This window comes from Eurosta solidaginis, chromosome 5, assembly GCF_040869045.1.
Source record: "Eurosta solidaginis isolate ZX-2024a chromosome 5, ASM4086904v1, whole genome shotgun sequence".
Classification (NCBI taxonomy): Eukaryota; Metazoa; Arthropoda; class Insecta; order Diptera; family Tephritidae; genus Eurosta; species Eurosta solidaginis.
In genome coordinates this window covers 201,993,500-202,020,660 of record NC_090323.1, presented here as the reverse complement: position 1 = coordinate 202,020,660, position 27,161 = coordinate 201,993,500, and the positions used below count along the sequence as shown (strand labels likewise).

General features: G+C 39.2%; 1 protein-coding gene across 1 annotated transcript in view; it reads right to left on the bottom strand.

Moving 5' to 3' along the window:
* LOC137252164 (uncharacterized) overlaps nt 1-27,161 on the bottom strand; it is a 57,504-nt gene that overhangs the window by 11,004 nt on the left and 19,339 nt on the right. Inside the window, exons 3-4 of the mRNA XM_067787504.1 lie at nt 23,952-26,676; nt 2,253-3,006 (exon numbers count right to left, since the gene is read on the bottom strand). Of these exons, the coding sequence (XP_067643605.1) occupies nt 2,253-3,006; nt 23,952-26,676 (3,479 nt within the window). The remainder of the gene's footprint in view (nt 1-2,252; nt 3,007-23,951; nt 26,677-27,161) is intronic.

Here is a 27,161-nt window from a genome sequence, read left to right as displayed (position 1 = left end):
CGGAGCTCAATGTAATATCCAGAACATTGCTGGATGTTGGACCAATGTATGTAGGGACATTTCCCCTGTTGGCTATCTGCAAATTGGTTTGCAGGATGTAACAAAATAGAGATTCGCCTCTCTCGTTCGTATCTGCTCCTCCCCACGCATTGTGGTGCGCATTTGCGTCTGCGCCTTGACCAACCGCCCTTTGCACCCTTCCTCCTGTACTAGCCTTTTGCACTCCATCGGTGGAACCTCCACAGCATGGGCCATGTAGCAGGTCGCCAGTATAAATGCCTGCTTATTCTTTTGCCCAACGGCCACCACTACGAGGTCCTCAGTAGTATAATTAGGCAGTATATATGAATGCAGCTGTTTGCTTACCATTACTACAGCTCGCACCCGTCCTTCCGTTTGCGCGTAGTAAACGCCAAACCTGCGCGCGCTAAGTCCAGAAACCTTTCCTCCCGATGAGAGCCACGGCTCCTGGATCAGCGCCACGTCAAACGAACCCTCCTCAAGGGTTAGGAGGAGTTCGCTCGACGTCACTTTACTGTGTTGGAGGTTTATCTGTAGGACTCGCAGCGCCATTGGGCTGTTTGTCCCCCTCCCCCTCCCTTCGTCGAGACGTCGTCGTCCTCCCCTTGCCCTTTTGGTTTAGAGTATTCGAGGCCCCTTTCAGCCTCTCGTAACTTTTGTGCCGCGTGTTCCTCTGTGCGAGTCACAGCACCATTTAGCGGTTGGTCCTCTTCTAACACCTTCGTGGTGACGTCGGGGACCTCCACCTGTATTTTTTCCTTTAGGCTTTTGAGGTCCTTTTCGACTTCGCCCACCTCTAGCGTGTTAGGATTTTTATCCTCGGGACTTCTTTTCCTGAGTCGCATGTAAATTTTGCCAATGCCAAAGGACATTTTGCCAAGCTGTGTGTACAAAATATCCTCCGCCTGCTTGTTTATTTGGAAGATGTAGAACTGACCTTCCTCGGTAGGCAGAGATACAATAAGTACCTTCCAATCCTGTGTCGCTATGTTCGGATTCTGATTCTGCAGAAGTCGCAGTGTATTCTCAGACTTCTTCACGCATGGTATCCATACCTTAACTTTTGGTACCGTGGGGATTTGCGCTTTATCTACCACCTCAAACCGCGCGTTCGTGCCTTGCTTTTGGATGTTTGGAACCACTTCCTCCAGCCACCGCAAGCTCGCGATGTTGTCGCACGCTATCATTTTCACACCATTATACCATCCCCCCGAATCAAAGGTTGGAAGAGGCTTACTTGGTTGTTCCCGCGTCATCTTAAGCATTAAGCTAATAAGCTCCCTTTCCACAGATCTCCACCTTTCAGTAGTCATTTGTCCGAAAGGACTGCTACGATCAACCAGCGCCACAGTCAGTGACTGCTTTGCCACATCACTCATCTTCTCGGGAAAATCCGGAGTCTTAGTGTTATCTCCCTTTGGCACCTCCGAGAAAGCCGTAGTATTAGCGTTAACTCCCTTTAGCACCTCCGAGAAAGCCGGAGTGCTGCACGGTACTGCGAGAAAGCTCTTTTACTTCCTCTGCTCCGTACCCTTCTCCACTCTTCTACTCCGTTTTCATTTGTGTGCTTCTCCAACACGGAGTTCATTGAATCAGCACTACTCTCCCTCCCCGAGTCCGACGCATCGCTTAATTCGTATTTGTCGTCCTTGGATTGCGACTCAGTCCTCCTCTTTACATCGTCCTTATTACAATCAGGTAATGAGTCGTTCATCTTGGTCGTACGACCACCTGCCCGACAAGGCGGGCTCAGCGGTCCAGTATTATATACGGGGAAAGAACCGTCCGCCACAGCAGCGCCCCTTACTGTGGTAAGGCCAAAAGGTGGCTTATGACTCAAAAAAAATATCTCCACTTTTTTTCTGGTTTCGATAGTTTTTGAGACGCTCTTTCACGTGTGAAAACTAGAAAGTCCTAACTTGCTTAGAAGTGTACTAAAAATGTAGAGAAAGAAGAGCACAAATGAAAGACGATGAAGCCTTTGGTTCCTTCGATGCCACTTTGGTGGCTGGTGAAGCATCCTCAGATCTTTTTGATAGCATTTTTTTCGATGGCAATGGAACCAAAATATTGGCCAGAAACTGGTTTGTGCTTTGCCTTTTGGGTGTGGCTGTTCATAATGAAAAAGAAAAACTATCTTTAACAGCGGTTTCTCGCAATTTCTTTTTTTGAGTCATAAGCCACCTTTTCATAGGCCGGGTCACATATATTGAATTAAATTAAAGTCTTACCTGATATGCCACGCTTTGTATTGACTTGTAATCACAATGAATGCAAGCATACATTTTTGCATTATTGTCGTGTGTCATTTTGTGACGCCGAAATGCGTTGTGATCGCTTGTGGAATAATCGCAGGTATTACATTTGAAACGTCGCGACGGTTCGTGTGATTGCATGTGTAATTTAAGAGATGAACGTGAAGTCAATATACGTTCACACACCTCACATTGCACAGCTGCAGCGACATTCTTACATAAATGTTCACGTAGTGTTTTCTGATGAGAGAAAATTGCGTCGCAATCTTTGCAACGATGGAAACTGCGGGCAGGCGCTGTTGAAGGTACTGTAGTAGGGATGGTTGTATTTGTGGTAACTTGTGAAGATACCCCCGCTGTTGGTTCTTTATTATTTTTTTCCTTTAATTTTTCACTTGTAACTGACGATGTTTCCTCTATTTTGGTAGATTCCTTCTTTGCTACAGATGTTTTATTATGGTTACGATGCCAACGACGATGATTTTTTAATTGTTTAGTATTTTTAAATGCCTTTTCACATTGATCACATTTATAGTTACGTTCATCGTAATGAATTTTGGAATGTGTATTTAATAGACGTGAATATATGGGAGTTTTGAAATTACATAATTGGCAACTATATAATTCCATATCGATTTTATGAGTACGCCATAGATGCGTGTGCAATGAATTCCAATTTGTGAATGATCCTTTGCATTCAGGACATACCATTGATTGTGATGATGATTCACTGTGGAGACATAAAAGTTAATATTAATTTTCGTTCACAAACAAACGTTGCAACCAAATTACTAGTCTAGTACCCGGCGGAGTTCGGGTTGGTCCTCCATATAAAGGTATTTATATTGACCTGAACAGATAGGTGTACTGATAGAAAACTTCCCGATACCCCAAAAGAATATATTTGAGGCCAGCTGTTTTACGGGGGTTGCTATTTATATTTTGAGGCTAATAATGAAAAGACAGTAATTTATTATCGAAAATGGCTTTATTGTTTTTCGAAGTATTCTCCGTGATAATCAGTACACTTTTGCGTGCGTTCAAACCAATTTTCGTAGCACTTTTCCCCTTTCGATTGAGGTATCTCCAAAACATGGTTTTTGAATGCATCAACGGCTTCTTCAGACGCCGAAAAAAGAGAAGTAAGACATAAGTAAGTAAAAAAGAAGTGACTCATTAGTTCGACGTTTTGGCCAGTCAAATAGACGGTTGTTTCAGCCGATGTGTGAGAGCTGGCAATGTCATGATGAAGAATGATCCTTCTTTGCCGCTTCTTCTTCCGTATTTCACCAAGCACTACTGGCAAACAAATTATTGTGTACCATTCGGAATTCACCGTTCTTCGCTGCTTTAATTTCACGGTAGCCACATGTCCAGTTATTCCGAGGAAACAGGCGATCATTTGCTTCGAAGAGCTTCGCGCACGAATCACTTTTGTCGGATTTGGCTCACCTTGGAAGACCCATACAGTTGATTGCTGTTTTGTTTCGGGCTCATACGAATAGATCCAAGATTCGTCACCTGTGTAGATGTTATATACAGCTTTTGATGCACCGCGATTGTATTTCTTGGGGATTTCTTTGCACCAATTGACACGAGCATGTTTTTGAGCTGCGGGAACCAACGCGAACAAATTTTTTTCGCAGCTAAATGTTGATGCAATATCTTATTGATGCTCGTCATACTCAGGGCCGGCTCTACCATATACGCGAACTACGCGACCGCCTAGGGCACCAAGTTCTAGGGGGCACCAAATTCGATAAACACTTTTGTATTAAAAATCCTTTTTGCAAAAAAAAAAAAAAAAGAAATTTTGTAGGGGCCCTATATTTAGTTTCATTAAACAAAATTATTTTTCACCTTAGTTATATTTTACAACACAACTTGTCTGGTCTCATGCCCAATTTAGTATTTTGTTGACGATACCAAAACGTAATCAAAACGTACTTGCGTTCGGCCATGACTCAAGAAAGGCTTGTCGGTTTAGCATTGCTATCAGTAGAGCAGGAAATTGCGCAAAAATTAGATTTAAGTAAAATTATATCAACTTTCTCTGAGTTGAAGGCACGGAAAATGAAGTTTTAGTAAAATCTAAGATAATTAAAAATACTTTTGTGTGTTTCGTTCTTTTGTTGAAAAAAAATATACTTAATATGCAAAATAAATATTTTTTTTGTTTTATTGACACTAAGTTTGAATTTAATATTTCTGATCTCTAATTTTCTGATCTCCAATTTCTTTCTATAAATACGGGAGAAAGGTGCCGCAAATAATAACTCGTCTAGGGCCCCAAATTCTCTTGAGCCGGCCATGATCATACTAATGACCAGGGATGCCTCAATCTCACGATAAGTCGTATGACGATCTTGCAATATAAGTTCGCGCACAGCGTCAATGTTTTGTGGCACAACGACTTATTTTGGACGACCTTATCGACTTTCGTCCCTGAGCGAACAGCGGCCACGATGGAATTCGTTATAGCAGCGTTTCACAGTGGGAAAAGGATGGGACTTCATCACTGGAAGTAAGTTGTTCAAAGCACTCCTGTCTTGATAATCCACGGCGATAGTCGTAAAAAATCATCGCACGAAAATTTTCACTAGTTAATTCCATTTTTTTGCTGAGATACAATTTTTAAGTTACTGTAAACAACACAAGTTGTGCTCAAATGTCAAATTTTCTGAAGAAGGTTATGCTTAAAAACGTCAAACTTTCAATTGAAAACGTTAGATGGCGCCGGCAAACAATTAGTGTTGCCAAGGCTCAAAATATAAATAGCAACCCCCGTATCTGTTTTCAATAGTTTATCTGTTACCTTCCCAATTCAGTTTTCTGCTTTCCTCTACCTTGCTCCCCTCGCCCTCCTTCACTCCCAAGTTATGTTGTTCTTCTTCTATCTTTCTACAGCATATTTCCTCACAGTCTCTTATCTGAACGCATACTAATCATCGCTCACTCCCTCATTCCTACTATGAATATCCAATTAGTATGTCTTCTAGTTATGCTCTTCTTCTTACCCACTTTTTACCTGTCTCTTAGGAATTTCCTACCTCTCCTTTCTCACAATCTTTTTCTCCTTCGCTCTCAGTTTCCTCTTATTCTCTTTCCTGACCACGCCCTTTCCTTCCCTATTCCTAATTTTTTTTATTTGCTGTCCTATAACATATTTTTTTCTATCTTAAGAAGGTGTTAGTACCGGAGAGGACCACACACATATCAGGAAAAAAGTGGCAACATCCACAACACTCCCCTAGGCCTTCGGAAAGGTGAACCTACAAAGTGACCACTTTCATGAGCTACACATATAGCAATCCCATAGCAATCCAATTAGCACTAGAGCTCATTTTGTACAGCTGGCCTGGTTTGTGGTAATAAGCAGACGTATTAGAGAGAGCTGTAGCAACGTTAAGACTGAGCGAGCCTGAGCCGCTTTTGTCAGCTGAGGGAGTATACAATGCACGAGTAAAGGGAGAAGGGAGAGGAATGCTTGCACATTACGTTAGGCAAAGTTTCTGTTGAGGCGTTATACACAAATCGGTGCAGAGCGGTTATAAACCTCTCAGTAATTTAATAATTCTAACAAGTAATCTGACAGGACACTGCAGATTCAACAGCAACATACATACGTATGTGCGTTGTTTCTATGCGTGTTGGTTTTATGGTTAATCAGCGTAGGATGCAATAACTCACAATATCCTTTCAGAAGGCGACGCACATACGGGGCGTAGGGCTGAACGGGATTTGTCGATAATCAATATATGGCCGCCTAGTGTGGTGGCAACGCCCTCCTCGTACCACACCGAAGATCCTGGGCTCACGTCTCGGGCAAAGCAACATTAAAAATTTAAAAACAAGTTTTTTCAAAGCGGGGTCGACCCTCGGCATTGATTTGGCAAGCGTCCTAAGTGCATTTCTGCCATGAAAAGTTCCTAAGTGAAACCTTGCCTTGCAGATGCATTAAAACCTGTAAGTCCCGTCCTGCTAATTTGTAGGGAAAATTGAAAGGAGCACGACGTAAATTGGAAGAGAAGCTCGGCTTCTTCGGAGGTTATCGTGCTTTAAATTTATTTTATTTAATATAAAACCGTACACCTGTAGACCTGGTAGCAAAGAACATAGCATTAACAACTGCAACCAGGCTAGGTGCCTCGGGGCAGCTTGAGCGCCGACCATATGGCCATAGTAGTATAGCGTCATCAATCACAAGACGAACAGACTACATGATTCCCTATCTGCGCTTCCTGGGAGATCTTAAGGCCACAATAGAGGTGGACGGTTGGCGCTAGGGTGCGCAAATGGCGGACGAGGCGATACATGTGTACACAGATGTTTCCAAAGTAGTGGAAGGAGTAGGGTCTGCGGTGTACTGTGCTGATCCGGAAATAAGAAGATACTACAGTCTGCCGGATTACTGTAGCGTTTTAAAAGCGGAAATATTAGCCGTAACCAAAGCAGTAGAAACCCTGGAAGAGAATAGCTTAAGCTGCAACCGTGTTAACTTTTATATTGACAGTCAAGCAGCAATTAAGACAATAATCTCGCATAGCACAGCATCTAAATGCGTGTTAGAGTGTAAGCAGTCTCTGGAGAGAATCGGGACAGGGAGAAGCATACATCTATATTGGGTCCCGGGGCATATGGGAATAGATGGGAATGAAAAAGCGGATGAACTAGCTAAAAAGGGCGCATCCCTTGTGCTTGCTCCGTAGATGTCTCAATTAGACTGGGCGAGATTAAGCGAAGGCGAGAGGTGCACATGATCGACCAAGCGGGAAAGGCGTAAGTTCAAGCGCGGGGCTGTAAAGTGTCGAAGATTATGTGTAGGTCTTACAACCTTAGACTAACAAATTTGCTTCTATCATTAAAAAGAGAGGATCATGACGGGTATTATGACTGGACACTGCCTTCTGGCGTCACATGCCTTTAAATTAGGCTTGGTCAGTGATAGCAGATGTACGAAGTGCGGGTAGGAGGAGGAAATGATCGAGCATGTTCTGTGCTCGTCCCCTGCACTTGCCAGGCTAAGACTCCAGCTATTAGGAGTGATACAGCTGTCAGATCTAGAAGCAGCAAGTGGCTTAAGTCCTAGGAAGCTTCTAGTATTTGCCAAGAGGACGGAGTTATTTTGTAACATAGATCCTGGTTTTTGATAGGGTTTTTCAGTTTTGTCGTTAAAACAAACTTCTGGTAACACTACGGACTCAATCAGTCTATGTGAGGTCCTCATGGACCGGCCAGTTCCACCTAACCTAACCTAATATAAAACCGATAATACACCCACAACTTATCGATGAAAGCACGAAAAATGGTCGATAATAAGAGGATAAAACGCGGATAACAATTCAAAAGCTCGTCGATTATAGGCACCGATCGTTGATTATAGATAACAAGCTTATGACACGTCTATATCCGTTGTTATCGATAACAAATCGATAACTCGTTAATATCTGTTATCTATGTACAGGAAACCGAGAACAACCTGGTGAGGTTTTTCTCAAACTTTCGCAAATCGTACCGAAAATAATTCCGAAATGGTATCAAACCTAATGCATTAGGCATATCCGGGAATAACCATTATGGGCCCGAAACAAAGGAAAAGTGGTCTAAAATATTTCCGACATGGTTCTGAACAAGTTCAAGAAACCGAGAAAGTTGCAGAAGAAAACCCGACGTATCCCGGCCGATATCCAAACTGACCCCGAAGAAGTTCATATATATCAACGCGATTACGTAAAGTTTGTAGCGATAAAAAAATATACCGAGTGATTTGAAAATAGTGTGGTACGTTCCGGAATTTAGCACCATTAAGGTAATAGCCCGACCATATCGGGAACATTTCAGATAACCACTTCGAACCTTCTAGTGCTGTGAACTTTGGTCGCCTCTTACGACAGGCATGCCGTCAGAATTGTCTAAGCATCTTAACCCTCCGGGTGAATTCGTCAGATAATTCTTCCAAAAAGATCTCCAAATCATCCTTTAAGATTTCCAGACATCATTCTAATATTAAACAAAGTATTTTTTTTTTTGAAAAATTATGTTCAAAATTATAGCGCTCAATTAAAATCGTATCTCTCTTTACCTCCCAAATCGCTTCCTAGGTTGCTATCCACTTTCGTCTATACATTCTCTCACATCAGTATGAATCCGCTTTGCCAATTTTAAGTTCCCAAAATTTTCTATCGAAATAGTTACTTTCACGATACTTTTCGTCTTATCGCTTTAGTACCTGCTATTCCTATCGAAATAGCTTCTAAATGCTGTGTCGCTTTCGTATCTGAATGTTGTTTCGCTATAAGGGAACCTTATTATGAGGCCTTATTATGTAAGTCCATTTGAATGGAAATGCGAAAGCTGTCAAATCACATACATTTTTTTTTCAAATGCGAAAAAATTTCTTTTCAATCGAGTTACATAATAAGGCCCCAGCTAATCCCGAAAGCTGATAAAAATTCGAAACAACGGCGATATCTCCGCGATCATTCTGCGGAGATGTCGAATCGAATCTCAAAATTGTAAGTCCTTAAAGGGAAATCGATAGACCCACCAATAAGTTACCCAAATGATCAGGATGAAGAGCTGAGTTGATTTAGCCATGCCCGTCTGTCCTTCTGTCTTTTTGTACGCAAACTAATTTGAGATATCTTGATAAAATTTGGTGAGCGGATGTCCGTTAGACATTTGTCGGGACCGGCCGGACCGGAGCACTATAGCATATATCCCCCATACAACCGATTTTCCAGAAAAGAGGATATTTGTCATATTTTCTTCAATTTATCAGAATGGAGCGTCAAACTTCACCATATGCTTTCGTATATAGCACATATTGTTGTCTGAAAAAATAGATGAGATCGGTCGTATATATAGTGTACAGTAACTACACGACACACCCTTTACCCATTCAGCGCAGGTATTGTATTGGAAAAACCAACGGAACATCTGTCTGCATCTACATATGTACGGTCTTATGTATCTAACGCAGTATAATTCCAATAACAAACATTTGCATGCGCATAGTAGGCTATGCATGTATGTAATAAAAGATAAAAACTGGTTCTATTGTTTCTCAGAGAATCAGGTGACGTTATGTACGGGTATATAGAAATTATCACGCCACTTGGTACCCAAAAATATAGATCACTGATGGAAAAATGTTTTTTTTATGTTTTGAGGAGCATTCGCAATTAGACTGCACTAGTGCGCAGAACATTTTTATACTTTATAATAAAGAAACGAGTTGTCTTGCAAAAAAGCTGACCAATTCTTTTCATTTAATTTCAAGATACAGTCCACGCGTTATATCATCGAACATTTTTTGGTCATTCGATCCGGATCAGACGCAAACAAATCGGTTTATTTTATTATTACGGGGTTCTTTTTGTAAATGTTCTGCAAAACGCATGGTGCTTGGGTTAAATCGCAGTGAACCATTATGCAGAAACTAAAGTCAAAACGGGCACTGCTTAAGGGGCTATTACGCGCATGTTCACGTTTGTGAACACCAACGGAATCGATCAACCTATTTCAGATTGGGAGTGTCGCTTGGAACGTTTGGAGGAGATTTGGAGGGAATACAAGGACATTGTTCGGGTAATGATCGAGAAGAGCGACGATGGAGAAGAGGTACAATCCGAGATCGAGGCGGATTGGGAAGAGTTCGAAGAGCGGATGCTTAGCTTAAAAAGCAAATTACGTGCCTACACATCTGAAAAGTCACGCGTGACAGGAGCTGCATCAGCTATATTCGAATCAACTCGTCAAGACGCTGCAATGACGAGTGTCTTATCATCACAGACTGACATTCTACAAAATTTGGCAAAACACGTGTGTAGTGCCAATATGAGTTTTTTACCGAAAATAAAAATAAAAGCATTTGCTGGTCAACTTACTGAGTGGAAATCATTTCATGACTCTTTCGTCAGCGCAGTACACAATAACACAACATATACTGCTTGCCAAAAGTTCCAGCTGCTAAAGGTCTATCTAGCTGAATCAGGATATGAGTTAATTTAGCACATTCCGGAAACAAACGATAATTACTCAGAAGCTTGGAACAAGCTATGCTCACGGTACAACAAATTAGGTGTTATTGCTAATGCACATATTACCAAATTCATAAATATGTCAGCTATTAACAGTCAATCATCGATTAACTTGCGCAAATTATACGACGGCGCAGATGAGGTTTTGCGCGGATTACGTGTATTAGAAATGATGCAGAAAAGCGTGATATCTGGCTAATACACATTTTGTTGTCCAAGTTGGATCCAGTTACAACTAAGGAATGGACTAAGTTCAATTAATCTAACATCGATTTTCCTACATTTAATGAATTTTTGAGCTTTTTAGATACCACATGTCTTGCTTTGGAGTCTGTGGCGTTGACAACAACATCACCATCACATCAGCGCATAGTTTCAGTAAAGTCTCACTAAACAACAGTAAACAATCAAACTGTCTGTGTGAGGTGCAATGATGCTCACGAGCTGCCTCAGTGCAGTGCATTCATAGAATTGGCTGTCAAAGAACGACGAGATTTTGTGGCTAGCAAACGTATTCGTTTCAATTGCTTAAGAGGAGCCAATTGTCGCTCTAAATACTCTTGCCGCGTTTGCCGTAAACGACATCACAGTCTACTTATAAAGACACCACTGAGGTATCGCCAAATCGACAGGATGATAACAAGACGGTGAACGTAAACTTCAACGCATTGCCAGAGATTAATACACTTCTGCCCACAGCAGTATGCAAGGTTACTGATGCTTATGGTATACAACAACAGTATGTCGCATGATATTGGATAGCGGCTCAGAAAAAACAATAATATCCGAGAAGTGCGTGCAGCGTTCGGGACTACGCCGTCAGCACTCAAGAATACCAATACATGGTTTAAACAATGCATCCACGGGTGTTTCTCATGGTTGGGTCTGCCTTTGCATAACCGCCAGGACGGGTGGCGAATCATTCAACGCCGAGGCTCTGATTATGCCAACCATTTCTTCATCCATTCCCGGACATAATCTTCAGAAAGAGCAGTACTATCATTTTTATCACTTGATCTTGCCGATCCAACATTTTATATTTCGTCGCCGGTTGACATTCTCTTGGGAAACGAAAAATTCTTCGAGGTTTTAACGGGTAAGAAAATCAGCGAAAAAAACCAGCGTTTGAACGCATTTTCAGCAACACTCGGATGGATTGTGGGTGGTGATTTAACTCGCATGAATGAGAGAAGCGTGGGCGTGATGTTCAACAGTGTCGACATTGATAGGACACTCACACAGTTTTGGGAAACGGAGGAAGTCCCATGTTCACTATTGTACACCGAAGACGAGGAAAAAGCAGAGACATCATTCCGACAAACATATACGAGGGATGATGATGGTAAGTTTAGCGTCGAACTACCATTCAAGTCACAATCGATCGACTTCGGTATGTCCGCCGAACACGCACTAAAACGATTCTACGCAACAGAACGCAGACTTGCAGGTAATTCCGAATTGCAATAACAATATTGTAATTTTATGGCAGATTATCTTTCGATGCAACATATGGAGCTAGTGCCAGCAGCTGAAATCGAAAAGCCATCGACCGAATGTTGCTACTTACCTCATCACCCTGTGATTAAAGACACAAGCACAACAACCCGTCTTCGCGTAGTGTTTGATGGTTCTGCACACAGTGGCAATTATTCGTCGCTAAATGAAGCTGTGCTTCCTGGTCCATCACTTTCGCTAGAAATATTTTCAATAATTTTAAGATTTCGTAGGCATCGATTTATTATGTCGGGTGACGTAGAGAAAATGTACCGTATGATTTGGGTGCATGACTACCACCGAGATTTTCAACGGATTTTGTGGCGTAGTTCCCCTAATCAGCCAGATGAGCATTACAGATTGAAGACAGTAACGTATGGTACAGCATGCGCTCCCTACTTGGCTGTAAGGGTTTTAAATGAACTGGCGCACACATACCCTTTGATATCACAAGTAATTTCCAAGAATTTTTATAAAATATGTGCGAAATGTCTGCAGTATCCCTTGAACCCACGAAATGCTTAAAGCTCCTTGGAATGAAATGGAGCCCAGCAACTGATGCATTTGAGTTCTGCATATCACCTTCAACTACAGTTACGGTAACAAAAAAATGAATATTGTCGGATGCTGCTCGCATATTCGATCCACTAGGTTTGCTAACACCCACAACGGTTCTAATTAAAATCCTTTTTCAAGAATTGTGGTTAATTAAGTCGGAATGGACAGATGAAGTGCCTGAGCAAATAGCTACACGTTGGAAAAATCTAAGAAGTACCCTTGAAATGCTCAATACATTACAAATTCCAAGAAGAGTACTTTTTAAACTTGGCCATAACGAACTCCACTGGTTTTGCGACGCCTCACAGAACGCTTACGCAGCGGTGGTATATTGCCGATCAGAGTATGAAGGTAAAAGGTACACACATCTCGTTGCTGCCAAAAGCCGTGTAGCTCCGCTTAAGATGGTGTCACTACCACGCCTCGAGCTGTGTGGCGCAGTACTGCTTTGCCGACTGATGAACCAAGTTATGCAGGCATTGGAATTCGATAACTCTAACGTTTATATGTGGACGGACTCCTCAATTGTTTTACATTGGCTTTCAGCGTTGCCAAGGTGGTGGTCAGTGTACGTGGCAAACAGAACTTCGGAAATTTTAACATCGTACACTCGTTCGCAGTGGAACCATGTTCGGTCCGCAGATAATCCAGCTGATCCTGGTTCGCGAGGGGTGTTGCCACTCGAGCTAAAATCTCTAACCATTTGGTGGAACGGCCCAAGTTGGCTCGCTGAGGCAAGGGAGTTATGACCACAAACGAAATCGCTGTTGCACATATCTCAAGAGAACTTATAAGAACGTAAGAATCATATTCAATCTATTACTAAAGTTTTTCTAATTTCAACAGACCAACATGTCGTCCTTGGCTCATTACTACAACATATATCTATGTGGTCTCGGTTAGTGCGTGCCACAGCTTATTGCTTAAGATTTATCGGTTGTTTGCGAAAACAAACATACGGCTTATTTTTGTCTTCATGTGAACGACAGAATGCTATAAACCTTATAATTTGTACTGTACAGAAGGAGTTGTTCGCAGATGAAATTTTCACGTTGAAAGAACATAAAGCAGTCGCAAATAAGAGTAAACTGTCTAGCCTCGTACCATTTATAGACAAAGATGGAGTACTAAGAGTGGGTGGCCGCATAGAAAACTCATCAGCAACCTTCAACATCAAACATCCAGTAATACTATCAGCGAAGCATATCGTCACTGAAATGATTATCAAATATATACATATTGCGAATCTCCACGTCGGCGTTAATCAGCTGATTTTTATAATAAGGCAGCAGTATGGATTTTGGGTGCACGCAACATTGCACGACGAGTTGTCCACGACTGCATTACTTGCTTTATGTTACGCAAATCGACACAACAACAAATGATGGCCGATTTACCTATCGAAAGAGTTCGATTTCAGCGCGCATTCAGTAAGGTGGGCTGTGATTATGCAGGTCCCTTTCTATTAAAAGAAGAGGTTGGCAGAGTCCCACGAAAGGTGAAGGGCTATATTTCGCTGTTCGTATGCTTCATTACGAAGGTAATTCATTTGGAGTTGGTGGGCGACTTGACGACCCAATCATATATCGACGCGTTAGATCGGTTCATATCGCGCCGTGGTAAACCAGTAGAGGTATGGTCAGACAACGCGACTAACTTTGTGGGGACTAAGCGGATTCTCAACGAAATGCAAAACATAGTAAGAAAGCAACACAACAGCTCTTTCTTTGCACAGAATAACATTGTCTGGCGCTTCATAACACCTTCATCTACCCATTTCGGTGGGCTCTGGGAAAGTGGAGTCAAATCAGTCAAAACACATTTAAAGCGGGTTATTGGTGAAACCGCTTTAACTTATGAACGATTTTATACATTGCTCACTAGAATTGAGGCCCTCCTTAACTCCAGGCTATTATGCCCCAGTAATGATGGTGAGATCGATGCACTGACCCCAGGTCATTTTTTAATTGGTCAACCATTTACGGCTAGGACTGATGGATATGTTGACCCTAATATAAATATAAGCCCATTGAAGCAGTGGAACAAAGTGAAACATATGGCGCAGGGATTTTGGAAGAGGTGGCACTCTGAATACCTCACTAGTTTACAACAAAGACAAAAATGGCGAAAAGATGAGCCGAATATTAAGCTAGGTGATATTGTAATTCTTCGGGAACCAAATGCACCACAGTCACATTGGTACTCGCAAAAGTCATTAAACTACATCCCAGCGAGGACACAAAGTCAGAGTAGTAACGATACAAACTTCGAAAGGTGAATACATGGGACCCATAACCAAATTAGCTGTGCGGCCAATTTCAGTAGGATCGGAGTCCTCCAGCGGAGGGGAGGATGTACAGTAACTACACGACACACCCTTTACCCATTCAGCGCAGGTATTGTATTGAAAAAACCAACGGAACATCTGTCTGCATCTACATATGTACGGTCTTATGTATCTAACGCAATATAATTCCAATAACAAACATTTGCATGCGCATAGTAGGCTATGTATGTATGTAATAAAGGATAAAAACTGGTTCTATTGTTTCTCAGAGAATCAGGTGACGTTATGTACGGGTATGTAGAAATATCATCTATATATATATATATAGAAATATCGCACCACTTGGTACCCAAAAATATAGATCACTGATGGAAAAATGTTTTTTTATGTTTTGCGGAGCATTCGCAATTAGACTGCACTAGTGCGCAGAACATTTTTATACTTTATAATAAAGAAACGAGTTGTCTTTCAATTCTTTTCATTTAATTTCAAGATACAGTGCACGCCTTATATCATCGAACATATAGCATATATATAGACTAGAATAATAAGCTATAACGTAGCAAAAAATAGTTTTGAATCAATGATACTTCAACTATCAAGTTTTATTGTAAGAGGAAACGGGGAGACATTTTTTTAAACAGGCGGTGCAACGTGAAAAGTAATTTATCTGAAATGAAATGTAGAATTGAAGCTCATAGTTTACCAGGTAGAGCCGCTCAAAGTTGACCAATTTTCAACATTGGGAAAAATTTTAAAGTTTTCTTCTTTTTCGTTGTATTTAAAATGGTTTTGTGAGTAAATAAGGTGGCCGGTTGTCGTTTTCTTGTATAGCAATTAAAAATAATTTAATTTAGGATTGACACAAAAAAAAATTGTGATTTTTTTTTTTGTTAAAAGTTGGCGGATATACCTGTTTTTCGAAATGCCTATTTTTAGGCCCTTTTTAAAACTTTGATGGAAAAAAAAATGTTAAAATATGTGCTCCGTCAAATTAACAGTAGTTATTTGTGAAATATTCAGTTACCTAAATTCATAAAGTCTACCTGCGTCCAGCAGCAACTTCACTTTTTACATCAAATAAAGTTAAACAACCTTGGGCATAAATACGCGCCTGAGCAGGTATATATAATTCAGTACGGCCGTAAGGTCGTTTTTGTTATTGGAACTTGTTAACAACATACATTTCTTTAGTTTAGTTACGAATTGTATACCTGAAATTCATTTTAATAATTTGAGTAGGTATATAAAGTTATCCATCATACAATGCACATTATCATTCGTATTTTGGAGATTAAGGAACTAAGTATTCTGTTTACTTAAATAAAGTGAATAGTATTTTTAAATATAGTTCACAGATTAATATTTAGTCAGATACACTCGAAGCCAATTCTAATATGTATCTAGAAAACTCGAAACTATTTGCGGTGTTTAAATCTACAAAGTCAAGACGGGACTTCGTTGAGGCTATTATGAGAGAATTAGCGAGTGAAACAAGCATTAAAGAAAAGGAAGGCCTGGAAGAAAAAATTGGTTTACAATACATTATGATAGAAAGAAAATGGAAGGACGTCTATCGTAACAATTCAAAATTGCTAAGCAAGCATGAAAAGTGGCTAGCTGACAAAACTTTTTTGGACGAAGAAACGCCTATCACGTCAACCAATCCAGAGGGAGACCAACAAAACCCATAGAAGAGTGTTCTACCTACACAAGGAAAAGGAAGCTGTCTGATACCACAAACGCTATGGCCACGACTCATCTTTCAGAAGCACTGGCTATTAAATATAAAAAAGACTACGAAAACGTGAAGTCTCATATAACAGAAGCAGTTGCGGTAGCAAGTCCAGTGCGACTGACGAGGATCAAAAACAGCTTTCCCACACCACCAAATGCGCTACCTAGGAAATACACTCCCGAAGAAGCTTTGGCGCTGTTTATAGATATCGGTTTAAGGAAGAAACAATATATTATATTGCCTAAGTCATTATTGCAACGTAATGCCGATATTTTACCTGGATACAAAAAAATTACTCAAGCCAAGAAAGAATCAGTTCCTCTAAGTCCCAAAATAACCGAATTATCAGCTGAAATTAAGCTACAAAACCTAATGGATCATACGTCTACACGACTCCTTCAAAGTTTTACTGAAGAAAAGTTGAAATCACTGCCAAAGGAGCTAGCATTGATAACTAAGTGGGGCTGTAATGGATCGTCAGGACAAAGCGCATATAAACAAAGAATAAATGTAGACGATGAAACAATTACAGATAGTAATATGTTTATTGCTTCTATTGTTCCATTACGACTAAAAGATGAAGCTTCAGAATATTGGAAAAATCCACGTCCGTCATCAACTATATTGTGCCGCCCGATATTATTTAAATACTAGAAGGAGTCTTGAAAATCTTGATTACTTTAAACTGCCATGAACCAGTTAATGGATCCAAATTTGGAGAATATGCATCTAAAACTACAGAGATGCTGCATCAAAAGTATCCTGAGAAGAAACTTACACCAACGGTACATACAATTTTAGCACATGGAAAAGATTTAAAAGAGTACCAGTGCTTACCATTAGGAGAATTGTCTGAAGAAGCTCAAGAATCTAAGAACAAGGACTACAAAAGATATAGATGTATGAACACCTGCAAAGTATCACGAGTTAGACAAAACGAAGACCTTTTCAACATGTTAGCTATTTCTTCTGATCCAGTCATATCATCTATGAGTTATGTAAGAACACAAAAAGATCTTACAGATGCGTATAGCTCAGAAATGGTTGCTTTGTTAGATATATGTTCCAGTGACGATGACTATGTTAAGATAAAATAAGTTTCTCACTTCTTATCACAACAATGAAAAAGAGATGTACTAATCAATTTTGTTACTTTATTGAAAAATAAGATATCTATGTACAAGTTAATTTTTTATTTCAAATAAAAGAATTAATTAATTTAGTGATTTATACATACATATATGCTTTTCGTTATTGCATTTCTCTAAAGTTTATCAAATTTATTTTAAAGCTTAGGCATTTCGCCTTCAAACGTATTAAATTTGTATAGAAATCAATACGTCTATCGAGTTTGGTACAAATTGGTAAAGCGGTTACTATGATCAAACTTTTTAGCATAAATGGGTAGTGCCACTCCCCTTTTCCAAAATTCGTTGGATGTTTAATCTTGAGCTCAAATAAAATTTCATTGAACCACTTTCAATAACTTTTAGTTATTAATAAAATACATATTTGGCTTGTAAATTAAAAAAAAAAACGTAAAATTTTACGATGAATTTTGAAGCACCTTGTTATTGTGGCACCAAAAACGGACATTTGAGTTTTATAAGAGTATTGCCATTTAAAAGAAACAATACGTCTATCGATTTTGGTAGTTATTGATTACGTGACTACTTAGATACAACTTTTTATCATAAGTGGGAAGTGACACGCTATCTTATCAAAATCATTAGTTTATCTTATTTAATGCTTAAATACGTCATTATAAGACAAATCTCATTTTATTCTTTTTATTTTTTACTAAAAACATTTTGTTTTTGCATTTTTCTAAAAATTTTCGAGTTTGACGAATTTTTTTGAAGCACCCTGTATCTGTGAAATTCTGAGCTTTCACACAATAAAACTTAAAATAATAATTCATTTGCATTTTAAATCTTTAAAGTATATTCATTGGTTCAAAAGTTATGATTTTTGCAAAGAAAAAACTCAAAAGGCGCCACTGTGCGTTGGTTAGAATCCCACCTAACGAATAGGCTCATGTGTGTTGAAATTGAAAATAGTAAGCCCCGCAGCATTTGGAGTACCCCAGGGCAGTATTCTTGCTCCTCTCCTGTTATTGCTTTTTATACACTCAGAGTATATTAACTTTGATTGGATAACGGTTGGTTGTACAGGTATAAAGGAATCGAGATAGATATAGAGTTCCATATATCAAAATGATCAGAATTGAAAAAAAATTTGATTGAGCCATGTCCATCCGTCCGTATGTCCGTTAACACGATAACTTGAGTAAATTTTGAGGTATCTTGATGAAATTTGGTATGTAGGTTCCTGGGCACTCATCTCAGATCGCTATTTAAAATGAACGAAATCGGACTATAACCACGCCCACTTTTTCGATATCGAAAATTTCGAAAAACAGAAAATGTGCGATAATTCATTACCAAAGACGGATAAACCGATGAAGGTGGGTAAGTGGGTTGACCTTATGACGCAGAATAGGAAATTAGTAAAATGTTGGACAATGGGCGTGGCACCGGCCACTTTTAAAAGAAGGTAATTTAAAAGTTTTGCAAGCTGTAATTTGGCAGTCGTTGAAGATATCGTAATGAAATTTGGCAGGAACGTTACTCCTATTACTATATGTGCGCTAAATAAAAATTAGCAAAATCGGATGACGAACACGCCCACTTTTTAAAAAAATGTGTTTTAAGTCAAACTTTAATAAAAAATTTAATATCTTTACAGTATATAAGTAAATTATGTTGACATTCAACTCCAGTAATGATATGGTGCAACAAAATACAAAAATAAAAGAAAATTTCAAAATGGGCGTGGCTCCGCCCTTTTTCATTTAATTTGTCTAGAATACTTTTAATGCCATAAGTCGAACACAAATTTACCTATCCTTGTGAAATTTTGTAGGGGCATAGATTCTATGACGATAACTGTTTTCTGTGAAAATGGGCGAAATCGGTTGAAGCCACGCCCACTTTTTATACACTGTCGACCGTCTGCCCTTCCGCTCGGCCGTTAACACGATAACTTGAGCAAAAATCGATATATCTTTACTAAACTTAGTTCACGTACTTATCTGAACTCACTTTATCTTGGTTTTAAAGATGGGCGAAATCCGAATATGACCACGCCCACTTTTTAGATATCGAAAATTTCGAAAAATGAAAAAAATGCCATAATTTTATACCAAATACGAAAAAGGGATGAAAAATGGTGATTGGATTGGTCTTTTGACGCAAAATATGTATATCTTTAGAAAAAAATTTGTAACATGAGTGTGAGACCTACCATATTTTTTATTTCATTTCATTTATTAAAAGAAATAACTATTAGCACAATAAGATCACTTATGATCTTTTATAGTACAGCAGACATTAAATAATAGGATAATAATAAAACATTCAAGCTTTAAATTTAAAACATTAACTAACCTATTTAAGGTATATAAAATAATATATGATGGAACCAAAACAGATTTATAACAGAAATGCTCATTACAATTCAAAAAGAAAGAAAAAGTTAAACAATAGCAAATATTCCCTCGCAACGCTTACGAAAAACAATTAGGAAAATAAAAATGAACTTAGTATTAAAATCGGTTATATGTAAATATACAGAAAGCTTGCAATAAGCTATTTTCGAAAAACAGAATTTCTAGTTGGGTACCAGAATATTTAAAATAATAATAATTGACTAGAAGATATGTAGGTAAACTAAGTTTCAAGACATTCATTGACGAAAGAACGAATATATAACATTCCTAAAGTTACCTTTACTTAAGCTATTGGGAATTGAGTTCGGGATGGAGTTCCATATGCGGATAGCATTGACAAAGAATAGCCTTGCAGAGTTCAAATAGCTTTAGTTCGGTAAAATTTTGTCACATATGCGAGCAGATTGCGAGAGAGTAAACTTGTTATATAAGTAACTGGGCGCTTTATCTGCCATGATACGATAAAGGAAAATGCAGTTCCTCGTTCTAAGGTAATCAGAGACATCACAACTTAACAGACGAGTCCTCCATTCAGATACATGGTCAAATCGTGCTAAGCCAAAAACATATCGCGTTACATGATTGAAGGCTACATCAATTTTGTGTACAGACCTGGAATCTAGTTTGCTGTATACACATTCCGCATAACAAATATTGGTAATATTAATTGTATAGCCAGCTTTCTCCTTATTCCTAGCGGGGTAAATGCCGCCGATACTCTTAAGTTTCATTACTCTTCGTTTCATTTAACGTAATCAACACAGGACAGACTAGAATTTATGACGAACCCCAGATTCGTCGCTTTAGAAACATATTTCAGACAGTTAACATTAATGTAAAGATTTGTTAGATCCTGAAAGTTAATATGCTTTTGTGAAATGGGAAGTACATACGATTTAGCACTGTTAAGGGCAAGGAGATACGTACATAGATGCACGACGGGATAAGGATGACAGGTCACTGTTAAACTTGGCACAAAGTTCAGAGGCTTGTCCCAGCATCGCTGACATATAGATCTGGATATCATCTGCGTAGGAATATATTTGCGTATGCTGACAAGTGCTGAAGATGTCATTTATAAATAGACAAAACAATAGCGGTCCCAATATAGAACCTTGAGGTACACCAGCGAGCAATGTCCTAACGTCAGATAATTCCGACCCAACCTTAACACGCTGCGCTCTACCCCCCAAGTAGATCATTAATTTTACCGCAGTCACTAAATCCGAAGTAGGATTTCAGCTTCATACATAGCAAACTATGGTTAACTGATTCAAATGCCTTTGAAAAGTCGAGCATACACAACAATGTTAATTGACTTTTGTCATAGGATAGACGTATGTTATCCAGAATTTTTATAACAGCAGTAGTGCAGCTGTGCTTAGATCTAAAGCCCGACTGCAGCGGTGAAAGTACTTTGTATACAGTTATATGCGAGTGGATTTGCTCAGATAACAGGAATTCCAGGGCCTTCGATAGAGCGGGATGAATGCTTAGGGGACGGAAATCAGATGTACTACTGCTACCGGAAGAATGATTGCAAGCTTCCATGCATCTGGAAAGCACGAAGTTGTAATAAAATGGTTGATAATATGTGTTAGGGTTGGCAAAATATGAGGAAGAATTATTTTTAGAAATTTTACCGGGATTCCATCAGCACCAATTGCGTTTGAGCGGATCTTACGAACACATCTTGCAACATCAAACTCCGAGACGGCACAAAATTCAAATTGCTGAACTGATGCACGTGGAGAGGGTACGTGCTGGGAAATGGTGGCGCTGGGTGAGGAACTACGATTTACAAATACATCATTAAGCTCATGTTTAAGGGAACAATTTGGATTATCTTTAACATACACACTAAGATTTTTTTAAATTACGCCAGAGGTCATTATTTGGGGGCTCGGAATTTAACATTTTGCCAAACTATTAGCGTTTTTCACGTTTGATAACGGCTGCAGTTTCATTTCGAACATTCTTATATATTAAGTAGAAGAAAATGAAAAAGTTCTGCAGGGCGAAATCAAAAGCTTTTGGAATCATGGCAGGAATACTGTTCCTGGTATTACATATATAAATAAATTAGCGGTACCCGACAGATGATGTGTAACATTCACTCATTAAGTTATTCATTCATTTGTACAAACATATATCTTAACCCGTTTTGGAATTTCTTAAAATGCATTGACTCTTACATACATGTTAATACATTTGTACATACATATCTTTGGCTCACTTTGGTATGGCCTGAGATTTATTGACACATTCATTCATTTGTACAAACATATATTTTCTACATGCCTCGGTAACTAAGCCGTTCACTGTCTGGTAACCTGAACCTTGGTATGTTACTGTTTAGAGCTTGCTCGCCACAAGCCTTTACCTGTATACAAATTATTAACATGATTCACTTGTGCTTGCGTTGCAGATTCCACAGCTAATTTTATTTAGGCTTAGAATGCAGTCCCCAGGGAACTGAACTGAATGTATATGTATGTGATACACTTAGTTTGTAAGTATTAGTGTAAGTAGGTATTTTAACTTATAGAAATTTTGCATAAAAGAAACAGCTTTTTAATAAAGAACTCAATTACGTCTGGTACCGCTAAATGGGCACCACCCCAAATCCAATTACTTTTTATTCCCATCATTACAGATGTTCTGGGTCACCCTGGTCCACATTTTGGTCGATATCTCGAAAACGCCTTCACATGTGCAACTAAGGGTCGCTCCCTTTTTGACTGGTGCCGTACCAACAATCTCTTCCTCAATGTGAAAAAGTGCTTCACCATGTCATTCTCGAAATCATCCCAAATTTGGCTTCAACTTCACCTTCAATAACCATATCTGCTATGTACTGCCAAGGGCCTGCACAAATCTATCTTTCCTTCGCAGGTATGCAAAAGATTTTAGAGATCCTTATACCAGGAAATCCCTATACATCTCTGTGGTGCGCTCTAAATTATAGCAGTCACTCGGTGGAAAAAGTTCAAAGAAAGTTTGTTCGCTTTGCCTTACGCTCTTTAAATTTTGATGATCCGTTGCCATCTTATTCCTCTCGTTGCAAACTTATCAATTTGCAATCACTTGAAACAAGGAGAACGGTGCAGCTGGTCATGTTTGTATATGACCTCATTGCAGGCTCTTTGGACTGCCCAGCTCTTCTTGGCAACATACCGTTTAATGTGGCCCTAAGAATTCTTCGCTCATTGTTGTTGTTGTTGTAGCCATAAGGTTACTCCCCGAAGGCTTTGGGGAGCGTTATCGATGTGATGGTCCTTTGTCGGATACAGATCCGGTACGCTCCAGTGACACAGCACCATTAAGGTGATAGCCCGACCATCTCGGGAACGATTTATATGGCCACGTTAAACCTTCAGGCCATCCCTCCCTCCCCTCCCCAAGTTCCATGACATTGGGGTCGCCAGAGCCTCGTCTGTTAGTGAAACGGGATTCGCCGCTCGAAGATGAGGTTAACAATTGGGTTTGGATAAACTATATATTGCGCTGACAACCTGAAAAGTTGCGCTACACAACCCCTGGAACCTGGTATTTTAGTCGCCTCTTACGACAGGCATACCTACCATATTCTAACCCCCTAACCCGCTGGGGGTTCTCCGCTCATTCCTCCTGTTTTGTTTGCCTGCCTTTTTAACGGCTAAAAGCTTCGAATTTCATCAAATACTTAAGTTTACGATACACATTGTGGAGATAAGTGATTGATTGCCATAGCTATTTCATGCAGACCACAAAAAAACGTGAAACTTTGCATCCTCACACAAACTACCTACCTATTTTTTATTTATCTTAAAAATCGCTTAGGTATGTACATCTGTTCATTATATATTTTAAATCTTATACACCCGATTATTTGGATATAAGGAATGGTATAAGATTATTGTTCAGCCCCATTCATGAAAGGTATGAAGTCTTCGGCATAACAGTCCCGTCTTTACAGTCCCGTCCTTACTTGTTTGGTATATTGTTTTCGATTTTGTACCATGGAACCGTTTCAAATTAAGCTACAATAACTTATTACACATACCTGGTATGACATTTTATATGATAATCGATTGTGGTGGATTTCTTGAAACGAAAAGCACACCCGGCAACTGTACATTTCAAATAAACACCTGCTGCACTATTATTGTTATTCGGCATTTGTTTTCGTTGTTTTGTTATGCCAGTACGATTAGAGCCAAAAGGACGGCCACGCACCGATGTACCACCCATGACCGTTACAGCTATAGGTGCTTGCGCTTGCTCGTTACTTGTCTTAGTGTTTGTAGTATCAATAGATTTAGGTGGTGCGGCAATTGGAGTTGATATGTGCATGGATGTACTGCTGCTTTTGCCATTTGGTGACTGTAATAAATTGTTGGCCACATAAATACGTCCGCGTTCAGGAGGTGGCACTGTTGTTATGTTAGCAACAGTTGTGATTGCTACATTTTTAGGCAATTGAATTGGCAACGACTGCAACATTGGAACAAGCGGCGGTACTGGCAAACCATTTGGTGCAACCGATATAGAAACATCTGATGCATTTTTCATTGTAGTATATGTTGTTGAGGAAGTCATTGCTGTTAGAGGAGGAAGGTTATCAAAATTTGTATTTGAATTTATTTGTTCACCAGTTGGAGTAGCTTGATTTAAGCGCTCTTGTTTAAGAACCTCCGGAGAAGAGTTTTTCAACTGATTTGCTGTTACTGAGGCAGCGGAGCGGTCCTTTTCAATTTCATTCATAGAAGGAGCAGCAGCATTAAACAGAGCAGTGTTGCGTGCATTCTCAGTACTACATATTGCTGAATCCTGCATGATATTATCTGCAGCCGTATTTGAACATTCGAAAGCGAAATTTGTATTATCCTGCTGTTGTGTTGTAGCAGTTGCTGATACCTCTTCTGCGTTTGTTTGTGATTCTTGCGCAATATTTACTTGAACTCTTGCACAAGTCAGCTCTTCTATGTCTGGTATGGAAATCAATGATATTTGTGGTGTATCCAAATCATGTATAATTTTTTGTGGTGGAACTGGTGCTGTGGATAAACTAGGCACCATAGTACTAGTTATAATGTCTCTTATATCTTCGCCTAAATCATAATCATCATGCCAGCTATTTTGCGTATTTGTAAATTCGTTTAATTTAAAATTTTCACATTCATAAGGAATTTGTTCAGTGACATTTTTATCATTAGCAGTTAATGGGTCAGCACTTGCTGTATTCACCTGCTGGAAATTATCGCTGAGTTCATCCTCAATCATATTTGTTTGATTACTCTCCAAATTCGGTGCTATTAAATTTTCAACTTCTCTACGATTCATTAAATTCAGCTCATCGACTGTACGCAAATGTAGTAATCCACGAGGTTCGTGCTGGAATTGGGGCTCTTTCAGTATATCCACATTTTTGATGAAAATTTTTTGTTTCTGTACATTTGTCAAGGATGTTGATGGCATTTCATTTATACTACAATTTCCACCATTGCTAACGTTCGTCATCAATGCTGATGGTAGCGGAAGCGTTGGCGGTGCTGATGATTGTGGTGGTGGTGGTGGTGTAGGTTCGGTTATAATTGGTGTTATAGCATCTGTAAAGCGATTGGCATCCATTGGTAAAAACCCATCCGCATCCGTTTCATTGCCATAAGCGTAATTGTCTGTGGAGGGTGTGGTAGAATTACTTAAGAAATTGCCTGCGCCACTATCAAAAAGATATTGATCGGATATGGTGCCAAGCGGTAGCTGCGACATGCCAACTCCGCCGCTAAATGACGGCACTGTTGCATTCAAGCTCTCCAAGTGTGTGTCCAAGTAGTTAGAAGCATTTTGCGTTAACGTTTGCGGCATGAAATTGAAATTCATTCCATTATTTGAGGAAGATTCGGTTATATTGGGACCATTTAACGTACTTGAAAATGTCATCGGCTCTTTGAGTATATCAACATTTTTTATATAAATTTTAGGTTTTCTAGGTTTTTGGTAGCCTTGTTCGAAATTCGAAGCTGCAACATCGACCGCACTACTAAGCTGTTGTTCTCTGTTTGTATAATGATATTGCACATCAGCATTTGTACTCCTATTACTTTCAATTTCACAATTGTTTGTTGCATTGTTGTTGCTGTTATGATTATTGTTTGAAACGTGTAAATTTAAATCATTACAAACATTCATAAAATCTCCAAATGTCTGCATTTCATAATCGCGTCGTATAAGCGCCGGTTCGCAAAGCACATCAACACTTTTTATTGAGATTTTTTGTTTAGGTTGTACACTTGTTGGTGGTTTATCTAATTCTATTGATGCTGTTATAGTTTCATTAACAATATTATCAACAGTATTGTTGCTTTTATTATTATTGGGAAATGTTGTTTCGTCACTTGTCAGCATACCGATGAAATCCTGATCCTCCATACTTATACTACCTATATTCACCAAAGTATTGCAATCATCATTTTCGAATTGAAATAGACTTTCGGTAATTAAATTATCTTGCTGTTCGATGGGATCCCTATGTGGTTCACGCAAACACTCAACATTTTTTAAATAGATTCTACTACGCCGCTGTGTACCATTCACTGAGTTCTCATTTGGGACGCCCACATCTGAAGATTTAACACTGTTGCTAGGTGGTGCTGAATTTTCAGGAGCTTGTTGTTGTTTATTTTTAATGGCATGCATTAGTTGTCCTATATCTTGTTCGCACATTAGATGGTCTTCACGTAAATGAACTTCAACACTTGTGAAAGTATAGAATATATTCTCGCAGCCTGAAATACAAAAATTAAAAAAATTTAATTAATAATGTATTGCATATTCAAGTTTTAAGCGAGTAATCTCATATATGTGCATTTACAAGATATAATATTAGCCTTATCATCACACTGTAAGGGTCATTTAATAGTTGTCCTCTATTATTATTCGCCGATAGCTTAAAACTGGCCCCTCGACGAAATAAATATTAAAAACCTGACATATATGGACGCGAGATTATTTTTAATACATCGGTGGATTTTATCTATCCTTAAATGTTACGCTTTGAACGCACGATGTAACTTGTGGCATGTGATTTGTTATGTGTGCATTTGACCTGCGATGTTCTTTATATGCAATTCAAAGTGACTTTGATAGTAAAATCGAATGTGGCGAAGCATTGTTAACACAACAACAACAATAACTTAAATTTCTATTCCATGACTAGATGTTATGATATCAAACCGAGTTAAGCAGGATCAAATCAAACTGACACATCGAT